General features: G+C 37.0%; 1 protein-coding gene across 2 annotated transcripts in view; it reads right to left on the reverse strand.

Annotated features, from left to right (window-relative positions):
• RBL2 (RB transcriptional corepressor like 2) overlaps window positions 1–16,567 on the reverse strand; it is a 64,407-nt gene extending 47,840 nt beyond the window's left edge. For both annotated transcript variants that reach the window (XM_057710741.1, XM_057710742.1), the window contains exons 1-8: window positions 16,222–16,567; window positions 13,767–13,897; window positions 11,263–11,463; window positions 7,245–7,309; window positions 3,886–4,014; window positions 2,377–2,537; window positions 2,220–2,284; window positions 1,413–1,599 (exon numbers count right to left, since the gene is read on the reverse strand). In XM_057710741.1, coding sequence (XP_057566724.1) covers window positions 1,413–1,599; window positions 2,220–2,284; window positions 2,377–2,537; window positions 3,886–4,014; window positions 7,245–7,309; window positions 11,263–11,463; window positions 13,767–13,897; window positions 16,222–16,464 — 1,182 coding nt within the window. In that variant the 5' untranslated portion in view covers window positions 16,465–16,567. The remainder of the gene's footprint in view (window positions 1–1,412; window positions 1,600–2,219; window positions 2,285–2,376; window positions 2,538–3,885; window positions 4,015–7,244; window positions 7,310–11,262; window positions 11,464–13,766; window positions 13,898–16,221) is intronic.
• Between the last annotated feature and the right edge of the window lie 891 nt (window positions 16,568–17,458).

Genomic DNA, 17,458 nt, shown 5'->3' on the forward strand with positions numbered 1-17,458 from the left:
TAATATGCTCATAACTCTAACTTTTGATTTTTGCCCCCCTAAACTTGTTCTTTCCCCTCAATAAATGTCAACAGTACATATTTATGGAATGCCTATAAGCACTGAATACAACACTGGTCACAGACCTCATGAAGCTTGTATTCTAATGGAGGGAGACAGATAATAAACAATCCATCTATCCTTCCTTTATTTCTTCCTCTCTTCCTCCCTCTCTTTCTTTCTATCTATTAACTTCAAACAATTCTTTCTTTCTACCTTCCTACCTACCAACCATCAGACAGTGACAAATACTAAGAGGAACACTACTCGCAGAGTAAGGGGGAAAGGAAGTCCTGAGGCGGGGAGGATGTTGGTGATTATTATTTTATACAGTAGTCAGGTTATCAGAGATCTGAATGAAGTGAGGAAGTAAACCACATGAGTATCTTGAAGAAATATGCTCTAGGCTGAGGAAACAGCAAGAGCAAAGGCTGTGAGTTGGAAGTATGTTTGGCCTATCTGAAGAATGAAAAAGGAGGTTAATGTGGCACGAGTGGAGTGGAAAAGGTGAGGGGGAACGTGGTGGGAGATGAATTCAGAGAGGCAGCAGGGCTAGATTACTGAAGACCTTATAGGCACTTGCAAGGACTTTAGCTTTTATACCATTCACCCAACTGGAGTCATCACTGTTTTCTTTCTTTCACATGCTAGATCCAAGCCATCAGTAAATTCTGAGGGTGTTATCCCCAGGATATTCATAGCTGTTTTGTTTGCTCATGTAGCCCCAGTGTCCAGCACACAATCTGGCATATAGAATATCCTGAGAATATTTGCTGAATGAAAAAGCAAACCAGTCTTAAATCTGGTCTTACAGGTGAGTAACCCCATGGAATTAGGTACACTGCCTCTGGAAGCACCTGTCAGAAGTCGCTTATTTTCTATGAACACCACACAACAGAGAGGAAACTCTTAGTCTCCATCATCCTAAGTGTCTGCATGAAATAACACATGATCCTGATATTCAGTTGAACAAAATTTTCTTAAAGGCTACTGATTCTCAGATTCTCTAGACTCTTAGATGAAGTTACCAATTCAGGTCGGTCAACATTTTCTAAATGCCCACTATGTTCAATATGGGCTGTACATTACTGGCCCATCTTTTCAAAGCCAACGATCATCAGCATGACACATTTATTTACATTCATATTAAATTCTTTGTCTCAGATTAACCAAAATTTTTGAAAGTCAATGTCAACAAAAATTAAAACAGTAAACACAGAGATAACTTTTTCAATAAGATAAGCATGATGTGAATTTCCTTTTTCATACTGAAAGCAAGTAAAACACACATACACACACAATTACCAAAACAAAAGAGAATCTCTGGCATGTCTGCTCCTGTGTTTCCACTCTTCTGGCATGGCTCAACTCACCTTGTCAAAGTGCTGCTGCAAGATGTTTTTCATCTGCACCCTTTCAGCAGTCTCTGTTCCTGAACCAGTATTCAGACACCTTGAGAGAGTCCCAATTTCCTCTTCAGCATCCTCTCCAAGAAAAATCCGTTCATCTAAATTCCCAACAGATAAAACATACTCCTCATAGGCCTTATTGATGGCTTTACTAGAGGGAAAAAAAAATAGGCGAAATGTAGACTCACAGAACTGCCATTTCAGTTGTTTTAGGCTACTTGTTTCATTTTTCTCATTTACTAAAAATTCTAATAATTTTGTGAAAGTTAAATTTTAGTGGAATCACTGTTGATTACAGAAACTGATGAGTATAAAATGCAAGCTTGCTCCACTATGCTCATGCATTATACAGTAAGTATATTTTGGTGACAGTATTTCAGGGTGGGTACCCTGTACCAAGCTGCCTGGTAGGTGCAGCTTCTGGAGAGAAGCCGAATTATCTTTCCTAGCTGCTCCAGGCACCTTTGAAGACCTCAGTACTTCCATATCATCATTCTTCACCTGTGTAGTTCCAAAAGAATTTCTTTATTTCGAAAATCATGATCCAAAAGCTTAACTACTAAAGCTTTAAAGAACAACCATACAATTTTCAATAAATTTAAAACATGTGCTTTGAATAACAGTTGATAGAATTTTTTATTGCATCCCTCTATTCTGCCACAAAACATATTCTAAATTTCCAGGATACAAACAATAAAAGCATGAAACTCTGAGATTTCCTAAGTACATCATTTAAAATATTAAAAACACTTTTATAACAGAAGTACTCACAAACTCTCTCCAAAATTCCCAGGTTCTAAAAAACCAGTAAGATTTTCTTCTTTTCCCTTAAGGAGCTATGACAAAAGAAAAGATCCTTAAGTCATCATATTAAATCAAGTCTTTGCCCAGAAAATACTTTCAAATTACTTCTTTACTACTTACAAACCTTTTTTTCATAAAGTTTCCTAATGTAGGGTTTCCAGAAATGTTCCTTTATTCCCTTTGCTTCCAAAACTAGGCCATCATGTAAGGAACAGAGTTTCTCAATGACACAAGGTGGGTCGGAGGAAAGTTTAAAATCTTTAGCATGAAAATCTTCAGATAGGCCTATGACGGGTAAAATCATAGAATAGAGATATCAGGTAATAGTCAATAAACCAAACTGTAATAAACTAAAATATAAATAATAGAGAGTCTAATCAGCATATGACTTAGCATATGAGTATATAGGAAACAGTGTAAGGGCTTAATTTGACTCTAAATATACTTCAAAGATAGCAAACAGAGGTAAAGCATATCAAAAGATTTCAGTTATTCAGTTATCTACCTGGAGATGGTTAAAAAAGAAAAGCTAAAAAAAATTTAGTATATTGCTATAAGACCTAAAAAACAGAAAAATAAAATTTTGCAAATAAGTGTCACATTGAAATAAAAAACACCACTTTGAAAAAACTACTGTTCAAAGTACATACTCTTTATATACTTTGATTTAATTATATTAGATGTATTTATATTAATTTACATTACATTTACATTAATTTAATTCATATTAATTTACAGAATTTCTTGCCCTAGGCTCAATGCAAGGGAAATTAATAAATAAATAAACAGGGGAAAAATGAAGGGAAGCAGCTATATAAAAATATAAAAGGGAGTTAGGAAGGAAATAAAAGAAAGGACAGAATATGGAGAACATTAAATTTACCAAACCAGAAGCAACTGAAATAATTAACTCCACTAACTTTAAAAATCTACCTTGAGATTCAGACAAGCTGAAATTCTGATTGTAACCACCACAAAACTAACAATCACTCAGAATCCTACCAAGGTATTATTCAAATAGCAGCAGAATTATATACTAGCTCAATAAATACTTAATATTTGCTTTATAAATCATAATTTGGTCTCTTACTGTATATTATTCATAGAAATTATATACCTTAAAGCCTACTGAATGCATTGCCTAAATAATTATCATTTCCAAACACCTTTAAGTTTAGAGTTAAAATTCATTTTATTTATTTTATAACCATAGCTACTCCTCTTACATAGAAAAGATCTGAAATGGAGATTCTTTCAATAAAGCTACTTTGACCTCCTCCCATGTGTCAGGCATGAAATTTGCCAATGCAGAAAACCACCGTCAGCTCTAATGTCATCTTTGCTACTCCAGGTTTCTAAATTCTTTCTTTTTGTTGAATATATATTTCAGAAACTTCTGAAGTTGTCATCTAAGACTTTAAACTTTGTGATATTTGCAATTTCTTTTTCCATAAATATTTTTACAGAGAGCTCAACTCCTAGTTTTAAGTACTCTGGATAACTATGGTGATAAAGCTTTGAAAAGCGTTTATGTTCTCTGATGCCAGGAAACCTGTACTAAGTATACAACTCCCAAGAGTAAACATAATGTAGAAATGTGAGTTGTCGGATAGTCTTTGATTTACAAACTTACCTTTAAAATTAGGGTTCACAAGCTCTTTACGATTGGAACACTGAAGGGCATTTCCATAAACTAAGTCCAAAGCACACAGTAGAAGATGATAAGAATTAACCAAATCATCACTAATCATGGGGAAATTACCTACAGGGTTATAAACAATTACAGAGTTAAATGTGCATCAACTTCACAATATTTTAAAAATAATTTCTTCCTTTAATTAAAAGGACATTTTACAACAGCGTACAAAGCTGAGCTTTGTACAAGAACTACAGAAAGTGTTTTGGCAAATTTACATTTTGAAATATTACTATTATTGTTTAATAAACTTCTAAGTGTTTAAGAAAAAACAAAACTTTACTAAAAATGCCATTCACTTAATATTATTTGGTCAGCTACTACCATTTATTAAACGCCTAGTAGCTGACCAAAATTTTATCGTCATTGGTTTTTCTTTTGAAAATTCTGAACACAAACAACTTCATAAATTATCTCAAGCTGTAAGCAATTGTTTTGTATGAAAATATTTTCCTGTCAAGAAAATTGTAGAAATACTTAGATGGGAAAAGCTGAAAAAATGATTAATATAATTTTTTTTCATGTATGTACTTTAAAAAGACCAGAAACTATAGTCAGACTCCTAACAGTAATATTTTGAATATTTTTTGATGTAGTAATACAAGCTCATACAAATTAATGCAACAGGACCACAATAAAAGATATTTCAGTTCTAGAGCTATTATCCCAGGAATAATTGTTGATGCTTGGTAACAAAAAACAAAAAAACCCAAAACCTAAACCTATAGAAACATGTCATTTCTGTAGTTCTGGTTTAACTCTAACATTGAAAACAGTTTTTACAGACAGTTAAAACAGTTTTATAATTCTTAGAAATTAGGAAATATTTCTAGATTTTTTTTTGCATCTTTAAGCATATCCCTCCTTTCATTAAACACTGCATATATATGCTTCATATTGATTTTACATTCTTATAACATCAGATGAATTCAATTTAAATAGCTAACATACATCCGAAGAATTTTTCTAAACCTTGACATTTTCACACTAAATGCCTACCCAAATGCATACACACGTACACACACACTCCCACTGCTTTGTTTCAGGCTTTTTTCTCTCTTTTCCTCTAAAGAAAGTTACCACTTACCTCAGCATATCAGGATAAGCAATTCTTTTTTTTTAATAGATAGAAACATTTCAACAAATAAGTTTAAATGGATTAAAGAGAAAAAATTTTTCTGTTGCCCCCAAAGACAAATGATAATTAATAGGCTAAATTTTGCATTGATATAACCAAACTAACTTGCTTAGTTTCACAATAAAGATGCTTATTATTAAAATATACTCAATTCCTCAAATGTGAAACAGGAAGTGGTACCTACCGGTTTCAAGCTACAAAGCCCATCACACTGACAAGCCTAAACTTGTCACTGGTGTGTACTTGCCATAGAAGGAAATAACCGGCAGCACAGTGACTTCTAACAAAAAACTGAAATGCCCCCAAGATCAGAATCTAAACTCCAGGACTCTCCCATCATGACATACTCTACATTTCAAATCCCGACTTTAGAAATAAATCTCACTTTGTGAGATATTTTATCTTTCAATCAAAAAAGATAATCTGAAGACTTGGGATATCATGTAAAACAGGAAGCGGCACCTAACGGTCTTCAGGCCACAAAGCCCTTCATGACAACAAGCCCAAACTTGTCACTGGTGTGTACTTGCCATTGGAAGTCAACACAGATAACAGGCAAACTTAGCTTACTTATCAGGAATGAGATAATCTGGATACACACTGTTGCAGACAAAGTCATGAAAAAAGGTGTCTAGAAGAGTACACCTTCTCCCAAATAACTAAATCAAGAACTGAATAAAACCAACCAAACTACTCTATTGGAAAAGATCCTAGTGAATCATAAACAATCACAGTGCTGGATTGTGAGTGGACAAAGGCTCTTCAGACCAAATAATTATAGACAGAATTAATAATAGTAAGGTAAAACTCAAAACCCTGAGTTAATTGTAGAGACAAAAATATGCCACCCAGGTGATCAAGTGAGACCAAAACCTAAATAAGGACAATACACTTCTTTACCAAAAATTTATATAGTACCAAATACTCACCTCCAAGTATACATATGCCATAAAAGACATAAAACAGATAAAAATCCTTAAAGTATACCTGCCCATAATCTACTGTCAAGATTAATATCATAATATAACACCAGCCACAGTAAGCCAAGTGGTAGCAAATGTCCCAACCACCATGAAAGCAACCTATATGCTCCTAAGTCTTTATAAATTTCATGCCCCTGATCATACCACCTTCATTTCCACTAAAGAAACATCCAGTGTGATGGAAAGCAAAAATAACCAAGAGCTTATTTTTGACAAAAGAAAGATTTTTCTTTTCAATAGAGCATGCAACTCAGAGAAGGAAAGGTAAGTTCTAACCTAACTAGCTAGAAAGGACCAACTACAATTAGACAAATCACGCTGACATCAATGGAGTGACACATCCCTGCTAGAGAGCCTACACATCCAGCATGAAAACCAAGAGCTAGGAGATTTGGATTCAAATCCTAGCTCTGTTTCCAGCAGCTAGATTCTGGGCCTCAGTTACTTACTCTTTAATGTCAGTAAGTTGGGCAAGTTGATCTAATAATGAGAATCTCTTACATTTATGAAACACCTTCCAGCTCTATAATTCTTTAATTTTAACTTTGCATTTTATTGGGCTATCTTAATGGCAAAGGCATTCTACATAGTCCATAGAAAAAGCTATGTAACCGAACTTTCTCTTCTTTAAATAAGTAACAATCATTTCTACGTAGAAATACAGAGAGGACAATAGTAATACTAAAAATGTATTTCATCACTGAATGCAGACCTTGGGGCAGGTTAAGTGAGAAGAGAATGTAGAGAAAATAAGTTGTATCTAAAGGTATTTGATCAAGCATATTTATCTGAACAAGATGAAAAAGTAATCTGAACCTCTCTGAGAATGATCAGTCCCACTCAATTAAATAATACATGTCTCATGAAAAGTACAGCCCAAGATATAAGCCAGACACACTAATGTGTTTTCAGTCCATAACTCAGAGATAATATGCTCTGGAAAAGATGTTATGTAAGAATAAAATTAAAGGATTTTCCATTTAATGAAGGAAGTTTGGGATACTGTAAAGAAACTCAAAAGGCTTATGAAAAGGCAATACTTAAAAAATCTGGGATTAAAATCCTTGAGAAATTTTCAGTGAGGATCTTTTCCTGATACACATTATAGGTTGACAACAGTAGTTCCTCAACTTTTAAATAAACTAATATTTAAATAAATATTACTCTTTCCTTACCTTTTGCATATATAAAAAGCACCCAACAAAAATGGAAAACTTCAGACACGGTACAGGGCTGTCGCCTTTGGGGGAGAAAAAAGTCATGAGATAATAGAAGAATCAGAAAAAGACATGACAAATGACTGTCAACTAGGTGAGAAACAAAACCCACAGTGAGAGGGAGTGACAGCAGATTCATTTCACATGGAAAATGTGCAAGATGTTCTGCTCCAACCAAATACTGGTAAGGGAATAGCTGGGAGTGAGGGAAAGCACTCATCTGAGAAGAAAATACTGAAGAACTATAAAAGCTTTTCCAGGTCAAGATAGGTAAGGTAGAAAATAAAAAGAGTAACAACAGTTCCTTTGATGACATCAGCAAGGCTAATACTGCTTTAAGACCCACGTATGCAGTCAGATATTCTTTCAACATTTTTTCCTCTATCATAGTTGATGACCTGTAAACCTTCCTCCCTAAAGACATTCCAGATCATATCGTCACAAAAGGATTTTTTTTTTTTTTTGGCCACGCTGTATGGCATGCAGGATCTTACCCCTACGGTGGAAGCGCAGAGTCTTAACCACTGGACCACCAGGGAAGTCCTACAAAAGGACTTTTTAATGTAAATTCTGGGCTTCCTATAATTCCTTATATTTCTATCATTAAAAGTACCTGTTGTAGGGAGGAGAAGGGGGAAAAAATAAAAGAGTACCTGTTGTATTTGCTAAGTCGTCTGCTAAAAGGAGTTTCAGACCTATTTTATTTATTTATTATTGCCTGTGTCGGGTCTTAGTTGCAGCAGGTGGTATCTTCGTTAAGGCATGCAGGATCTTCGTTGTGGCACGAGGGCTTTTCTCTAGCTGCAGCTTGTGTGTTTTCTCTTCTATAGTTGTGGCACACAGGCTCCAGGGCGCACATGTGCTATAGTTGTGGTGCAGGGGCTCTGCAGTTGGTGGCATGAGCTGAGTAGTTGTGGCACTTGGGTTTAGTTGCCCTGAGGCATGTAGGATCTTAGTTCCCTGACCAGGAATTGAACCCGTGTCCCCTGCACTAGACCAACAGGGAAGTCCCCAAACCTGTTTTAAACTTGGCTTTTCTACCAAAACCTCTGCCAATGTTTAGATGAGACCTTTGTTGGCTCCATATCCCAATAGCCTTATTCTAACAAGGTATTTTGAAGAGAAGAATTTGAAGACTGGGGTTTAGCTCCCGCACTATCATTAGCTAAGTACACTTGCTCTCCATGTGCCTTAGTCTCTTCATCTGCTAAAAGATCGTTCTGCTTGGCTATAATATTGTACTTAATTCACCAGTTATGGCAAGGATTAACCGTCACTGCCCTGCTTTAAAAAGTAGCCTCAGGGGATTTCCCTGGTGGCGCAGTGGTTAAGAATCTGCCTGCCAATGCAGGGGACACTACTCCAGGAAGATCCCACATGCTGCGGAGCAACTAAGCCCACATGCCACAACTACTGAGCCTGCGTTCCAGAGCCCACGCCTGGCAACTACTGAAGCCCGCACACTCTACGGCCTGCGTGCCACAACTGCTGAGCCTGCATGACGCAAATGCTGAGCCCGCATGCCACAACTACTAAAGCCTGCGCACCTAGAGTCGGTGTGTGCTCTGCAACAGGAGAAGCCACCACAATGAGAAGCCCATGCACAGCAACAAAGAGTAGCCCCCGTTTGCCACAACTAGAGAAAGCCCGTGCACAGCAACGAAGACCCAATGCAGCCAAAAAATAAAAATAAAAACTAGCCTCCCCACCATAGGCACATGATAAACTATCTAGTTTTGATACCTACCAAGATAAAAGTCGAACTTTTTAGCTTAACCCTCAAGCCATTCTAATTTACAGTTATAAATGGGTCCTAGAGATGTAATGTACAACATAATATAATTAACACTGATGTATGTTATATATGAAAGTTGTTACGAGAATAAATCTTAAGAGTTCTGATTACAAGGAAAAATTTTTTTTCTATGTAACTTTGTATTTCTATGTGAGATGATGGATGTTCACTAAACTTACTGCAGTAATCATTTCATGATGTATGTAAGTCAAATCATTATACTGTACACCTTACATTTATATAGTGCTGTATGTTAACTATATCTCAATAAAACTGGAAGACAAAAAAAAACCACCTGAACCACCCCAAAAACTGGCTCTGTAACGTGAGAACTCTAGAACAAGTTAACCTACTTAGCTGAATGTCCTCTTGCTTTACTGCTCTGGTGTCTTCATTCTTCATCCTCCGCACAGAAATCTGTCTATGTCTCCAAATTCACCTATTAAAATCCTACCCATCCTTCCAGACCTATTTCTACTTATTCCATGGAACCCTACCTAACTGGCTTATACACAGTGGCTTATTTTTGCCTCAGAAGTCCTACATTTCTAGTATCTTTTGCACTTATACATGCCTTTCCCTGCCTGACTGTACTTACTGTAAGCTCTCAAAAGACAGTGACTGCAGGTTTTGGTTGTTGTTTTTTTTGGTTTTTTTTTTTTTTAAATATTTGTATCCTACATAACACCTATGAAAAAGAGTTCATACAGTAAGCTCTTAATAAATACTCAGTGATAAATTTTCAAAGACCAGTGTTTTGAGATGCAGTACTGAGTCATGGTGAAGTATGTGGGTTCTGCAGGCAGACTAAAGTTTCAATAAGAGCTCCAATCCACATTTACTAAAAGTGTGACCTTGGCCAAATTACTTAGCCTCTCAAAGGCTTGTTTCCTCCCACCTGTAACAACAGTATCAACCTCATAAAGCTGTCCTAATGACTAACTGATTAATTGAAGTAACATGCTTAAGTCTTAGAAGAGTCCCTGCCCCACAAAAAATGCTCAGTAAATTGTATACATTATTACTATTAGCCAGAAGTACTAATAAAAAGTATACAGGGTGATATAAATGTAAAATTTTTAGATAAACATCTTAGAATTTTCTTAATTACAATTATGTAGTATATACACCCTAATAAATATCAAAGTAAATACAGCCTGAAATCATTTTCTATAACACTTCAAAGAAGATATTCTATATCTTTTTAAGTGATCATATCAACCTCACTCAGACTCAGAAAAAAGCTTCTATCCAAACTTTAGAATACTTAATTATAAACAGACAATTCCTCAAAACTGCAAGCAAACTAGACCAGCTTCTTCCATATCAGTGGGATCAACTATATAAAAATGTACATTGTTTTATTTTTTAAAGCTGCTCACTTACTGTAAACATCCTTCAGGATTTGGAAAATTTTTTATATTGAAAGAAAAGTAAACATTATTCATTCAATTCTAACTCCCTTTCCACTACTTTTCTTGACAACATTTTTCTAGTTCTATTTTAAGAACAGATTGCCATTTCTACTTTATGAAAAAACTTTTGTGATAAAGGTAGAGAACTTGTATCCCATAATTGCCCTTATCTACCAGGAAAGAGAGAAACACTGAGCCAGAATAAGTTTACAGACTTTGCAGTCAGAAGCACAATGTCATAATAGTTTCAGTTTTCAGTTCCAGTATTCTCCTCCCATCCAGTTTCTCTACTTTTCCCTGATTGTAAACATCAAAATACACAAAGAAGCCTTTCCAGGGGGACTTTTTACTACTTGGTTTGACATAAAAGTCAAATAAAGAAATAGTCTATATGTATTACAATATGTAGAAAATAACAGAAGTAGTCTCAATAATAGAAAATTAAGTAGCCAAAAGTCTATACCCAAGGTGGCTAACTGGTGAGAGTATCTAAGGTCTGATTTTTACATTTTTGTTTGCTTAAATGAAAAGGGAAACTTTATAGAAACAAAGATTCCACACATTTTGCAACACGAAAGAAGCCAAATTCTTCAGAGCTAACATACAATGAAAAGCAAGAAATTATTACTGGAGAAAAAGATAACTTAGGAAATCACATTTGTTTCTTAAGACTAGCAAAATAAACTGAGGGACACAAACTAAGGGATCAGAACTGTAGCACAGACAGACAAATGCGTATTCCTGCTTAGCAAATATGAAAACATACCGCTGTTTTCTTCCTCTTTGCTGACGAGGCTGCTCCTCTTGAGGATATTTAAAAATGTCCTGAAAAATGGGTTCATATTTCTTAAAAATTACTGCAGAAACAGTGAAGTTTCTTTCTAATCTCTCAGTACGTTCTCTGAAATGTGGGGGTAGATTTGCCATGTCTTCCCATTTCTTCATCTTGTTAAAAAATTCAATTAAGCTGATATTAAAAATTAAAAAATGAGATTTTCATAATTAACACAAAGGTAAAATATACAAATTAGATAATTAAAAGTAAATCAAAATTAACTAATTAAATTATATTACTTTTAGACAGTGATATAAAATCACAGTTCATGCCTTTGACTAGCTTAATCTCACAGATTGGTTTATTTCTCTCATCTTCCAAATCTAATTTTCCTAATCTTTTTCTGAGATTACCTAAAAGCTTTTAAAAATTATGAAATACTAGCAATACAAAATAAGTACAAAATAAGCAATTAACCAGGGAACATAACCAACATTCATGTAACAATTGCCAGATTTAACAAGTATTAACGTATCAAACACATTTTGCCATGTTTGCTTCAGATTCTACAGAAACAGCCAAAGTTCCCATTTGTACTCTTCCCCAATCCCATTCCCCACTCTTCTTCCCCAAAGATAACCACCATTCTACAGTCTGAGTCCTTCCCATCCAAGTTTTTATACTTACTATGTGATTATATATATACCCATAAACAGTTAGTAGTATCTTTTGTGTGGTTTTAAAATTTTATATAAATGGTATCACACTGGAAGTAGCATTCTACAACTTGCTTTTTCATTCAATGTTTATGAGATTAATGTTGATACGTGTAGATCTAATTCATTCATTTTAATTGCTAAAAATATTCCTTCACATGAACTACCATTTTTTGCATCCATTCCCCAACCAATGGAAATTGGGGTTTCTCATTTTTCACTATAACAAAAAATGCTGTAATGAACACATTTTTGTACATGTGTGCTAGAGTTTCTTTAAGAACTACTCCAAAAAAAAAAAAAAAAAAAAGAACTACTCCAAGAAGCAGAATTGCTGAGCCAGAGAATATGCATCTTCAACTTTACTAGAAACTGCCAAATTTCCCACTAAAGTGATTGTGCCAATTTATACTCTCTCCAATGTACACCAGCAAAACAGAGTTCCTGTTTCCCTACATAATGACCAAACTTGGTATTATGAGACTTCAAATTTCCCCATTCTGATGAGAATGAAATATTATCTTATTCTGAACTTTGAACTTCCTTAATTACTAATGAGAGTGAACATCTTTGCCTACATCTATTAGCTATGTGAGTTAAGGCCTTTCTGAAATCACATACTTTTCCCATTTTTTAGTAGCTATTTGTCAATTACTTAACTATTTGTTAGTAGTTCTTTATATAATTCTGGATACTGATCTTTTGTTACATTGTTAATATCTTCTCCCAATCTGCTCTTTGTTTTTAATCCATTAAGTCCATCATGGCAAAAAAGCAAATAATCTGAACCCATAGGTAAAAATTCTAAAATATAAACTGGCTTTTGAAATGGAAATAAAACTGAAGTCTGAGATATTACTTGCATTAAAATATTAGATAAGTTTAGTTTAGTAGAGTTTATAATGATGATTCCATAATTTGACCTTTGCTTCTAAAGTTCCTTGTCTGTTACTTAACTGGATTACTCTGCCTCCACTTTTCTTCTTTGTAATGATTATACTTTGCACCTTATTTAAGTCCACTTCTGCAGGTTTACAACCCAGGTGTTCAACTCTTTATGCACTGCCTCTTGTTCTTAGGCCTAAATATGACTCAGGATGAAGTTCAAGGTTAATAAATAGACTACAGCTAAAAGCTTACATTTCTTGTTAACTATTTTAATAGTGATTTTTTTTTTTTTAACCACTAGGTCCATAAATCTTGACAGTGGTATTTTCTCCAAAATGCCAAACATCCTTTTTCCACCAATCTTTAATAAGCCATGAGAAAATTAACCCAAAAGGCACAAATAATAAATGTAATGAATTCAATTAAACAACAGATAGAAAAAGCAATTTCTACCTCCTCTTTAAAACATGATTTGACCCTTTCTATAACTGATTATAATAGTGCTTAACCCCCAAACAGGAAACTGAGTATGTACACATTCCGTACGTAAGATACAAGTCCTGTGCATGTAGTTCTAAATTTAATACCATATAAAATTTACTTTTTCAATTTAGAGTATCTTTACTTAGAATTCTCCCAATATTACACAAGTCATAACCTTTAATATTAAATGCTTCATACAAGTGCCAAATATGTTACAATTTAAATATTTTTCACCAAAGAAATAAAATATAATGGATACTAACTTAGATGTGGTAAAGGAAAACCATGACCTAACTTCTAAATTTAGCACTCCATAGGTACAAATGCTTGGACATGATAAAGAGAATTCTTACTGTCACTATGCTTTTATACTAGTCACACTCACTGTACAAACTCTAACATAGTTACCTCTGCTCTGAACATCTCAGGATTCTAGTTAAAGATACATAGTTTCCTTCAACTGTCCCTTTGCTTACAGTTGGCACAGATTTTCTGCACGCCACATATAAGGCACATGCTAACCAATGAAGATCATTTCCCTGTAAAATAAAAGAAAATTGATTTTTAGCTAATGAACTATATATATTTCAGTATGAAAAATTCTGTTTAAATTGAAAGTATTATGTATATGTTTGTGGGAAACTGCATTTTTAATGATGTCCCTGTCCCAAGTACTCTTCTTACAATGTGACACTGACATTCTTCCACAGAGAGGTCCAAGTCTGTGTTCTCTCTTTGAAGGGGCTCAGCAAGTAGCACAGGTGAAAGTGATACTATATAACTTTCAAGATCATAAAAGGCAATACAGATTCCACCTGGTGCTCCCCGCTCTCTCTCTCTTTCTCAGGACTTATACTTTGGAAGTCCAAACATGGGAGTAGATCACCTTGGGCAAATAACTGAACAGTTGTAGAGGCTCAATTTTCTTATCTGAGCACTGTGAAAATTAAGAATTACAAGTATAAAGCATAGAAAATACAAGAAATCAAAAGATAAAATTCTATAACCAGTATTCTATATTAAATATCACATGAGCTTTATTTTCCACTGTACACTTTCATGAGACTGGCACCCCACATTATCTTGCATCATACCTGACTACTAGTTTCACAAGGGCAGGGATTTTTATGTTTTGTGCCTTGCTCTAACCCCAGCACCTATACAACAGTGTCTGGCAAAGAACAGATGATCAAAAAAATTTGGGGAAATGAATAAATATTCATTCACTTATTGGGTAAACTAAGCTAAGAATCTGAGATCGAAGTCTTTAAAAAATTGAGTAATCAAACACGTATTTTTAAAAATAATTTACTATCTATTATTTGTCACTTGCTTGTATAACCCTGGGCTTCATATGACTTAACCACTTAAGCTGAAATAATACTGTTTCTATCTAATTTACACGGTTATCCTGAGGGTAAAATAAGAGCTTATTTGGAGGCACTTATGCCCATCACCAAAAAAGAGTCCTTCTCTTTGTGTGACCACAGGAACCACTAGGAAATAAACAAGAACATGGCCTATTCAGCCAGGTCACCTAAGCGTGTGAAAGAGCTTTGTAAACTCTAAAGCACTATCCGTGAGCGCTTTATGCTCCAGAAACTCCACATTACCTTATTTAACCATCAGAACAGTTCAGACAGGTAGATACAAATATCTCAGATTTACATATCACAAAATTGAGTTTGGAATGGTTAAGTAAATTGCCCAAAGTCACCTAGGTCTGTCAGGTTCCAAATCCAGTATATTACTAGCTTTTTTTCCTCCTGTAGATGTAACAATGGGGAGAAAGAACTGAATTAAAATTCCACTAATGCAAGAATAAAAAAAATAATAACCTTAGTGAGTGCCACACAGGTAAAAGCACCCTATTATAGTTAAATAACACCTCGGTTAAGGCCTTCCCATCCTGAGCCTATCGGCTCTACCCTTTCCACAAACTATAAAACAACTTAAGAAAATCATATGGCCTGCCGTTTAAATACCACTCACGCAGGCAGGCAAACAGGGGATAAACAATGCAGACTTCCGTGTCACTTCCCATTGGCCCATAAATGGGAGGTGCCTACAGAGTTGAGCCTCACTGGCTAGAATGGCCATTTTTCTCAGCAGCAAGCCCCGTCCGAAGAAAGGGACAAAACATGCCCAGATCGCAGCGACTATAAGAGTCCTGTGCAATGTCTGGGGTGACCAATAGATCCTCAAGGTCGTCGCAGTCCTGACTTCCTAGAGACAAAAGTATGTCTTCACCCAGGTAGGCAGAAAGCCCGTTTCATCTGCGCAGGCGAAGATTCGTCTTTGTTTACACATACATAAACACAGCCCGAAACGTAACAACGCATTTACTCAAACGGATGCAATGGCTGGACAAAGGCAATTTGGTACAGTTCGAAAAGAGCTGAAGGAGAAACCCGGAAACGCAGACGTTAAAATCGGGTTAATTTCAGTGCAAACACAGGCAAGTCCCCCCACCCCCACCCCTCCTGGGTATGGTCTTGACAACTGCACCTGTTCCCTCTGCCAACAAGGTGGCTGTATTTTTGTAACCGGACCCCAGCACGACCTCAGCCTCGCGGTGCTACTTTAGGGCAAGGGCTGTTCCCCCTTCGGAACCGGAGAGGGATAGAGCAGCGAGGAAGGGTTCACTTTCAGGGCCTCTAAGAGCTTTTCAAAAGCCAGGTTTCCAGGACCAAGAGAGGATTCCCTCCCCGCTCCAGGCTAGGGACCCAGAGAGCCGGGGCCGGCCGGGGGCGAGAGGTTCCCCCCACGGGCGCCCGAGCCGGGGAGAGCAGGGGCCCCATTCCCCGCGGCGGGGCGGGACCACTGGGCCCGGAAAGCCGCTGGTCTCCTCCCCCGGGCGCACCTCCAGCGTGTAGCTCTCGCTCATGCTCCGGTAGCTGTCCCAGGCCTCGGCCCGCGCCGCCTCGTCCATGTTCAGGCGGCTGCACAGCTCGTCGAACCGCTGCTGCGTCTGAGGGGCCGGCGACCGGGCCGGCTGCGCGGAGTCCTCCGCCTCGCCGTCGTCCTCCTCCTCCTCGTCCGAGGCCGCCGCCGCCGCCGGAGGGGGAGGCGGGGGCGGCGGCGATTGGTCGCCTCCCGACGGCATAGCGCACACCTGGGCGGCGGGTCCTCAGGTGAGCCGAGGGCCCGGGCCCGCAGCCATTCAAACCGCGAAGCGCCCGCCCGTCGGTCGCCCGCTCGGCGACTGCGCCGCCGCCAACGGCGCTGAACCTCACGTCGGCACCCGTAGTTCCGAGCGCGGGCTGCTGGGAAATGTAGTCCAGGCCGGAGGCCCACGGGGATCAAAAATCATATTTAGAAAAATCATCTCGCGACGTCTACCTTGGGCGGAAATAAAAGCGACTTCGTCTACATTTCAAGTACATTCTCATCGGGAGACCATTCAGCACGGCTGTACTGAAGAGAAAACATCCAAGAAAGGTTGACAGGGGACGGTTTAGTGTCCTGGGTGTCCCCAGAAATAACACTCATCTCCTGCGTGTCCTCATCTGAAAAATAAAGATAATAGAGAGGGCCTGTCTGCCTAAATTCAGAGTTCGGCGTCGCTCCTAATTCTAGTTCTTTCCTACTTTTTAATTTTATTTGAGACTTTCAAATAATTATTGGATTTTTTTAAAAAGTAGTAATTCTTTTATTCCCCATAGGGTGAATTTACTGTCACCCACTTGGCTTAAATTTAAATTTCCTTTATTTTTATTTTCATTTTGTTTTCTCACTTCAAATCTATATGAATCACTTTGTTTCCAGTCCTCTTTGATTTTTTAAAGGGGTATAGTATAAAACGTTTTCATGTACGAGGAGCCCTAAAGCATTTCTATTTTGCTATGGGGTCACCTCTCTCTCTTCACTGACCCTTTGAACCCAGCCACCATACTGCGAGGGAGTCCAAGTCACTTAGAGAAGCCTATTGTCAAAGATAAACAAAGCCAGACATCAGTGAAAGGGATGAAAACATTTTATTCATTTACTCCTGACAGTAGGGGGAAGAGCTGGACTCTTCTGATTTGTGCAGAGATAATTGGGGATTTAAAGGGAAAAGGAAAGAGTAGAGATGGGGAGAGAGCAGAGCTCAAGCAAAA

The sequence above is a fragment of the Hippopotamus amphibius genome, chromosome 16 (genome assembly GCF_030028045.1).
Source record: "Hippopotamus amphibius kiboko isolate mHipAmp2 chromosome 16, mHipAmp2.hap2, whole genome shotgun sequence".
Lineage (NCBI taxonomy): Eukaryota > Metazoa > Chordata > Mammalia > Artiodactyla > Hippopotamidae > Hippopotamus > Hippopotamus amphibius.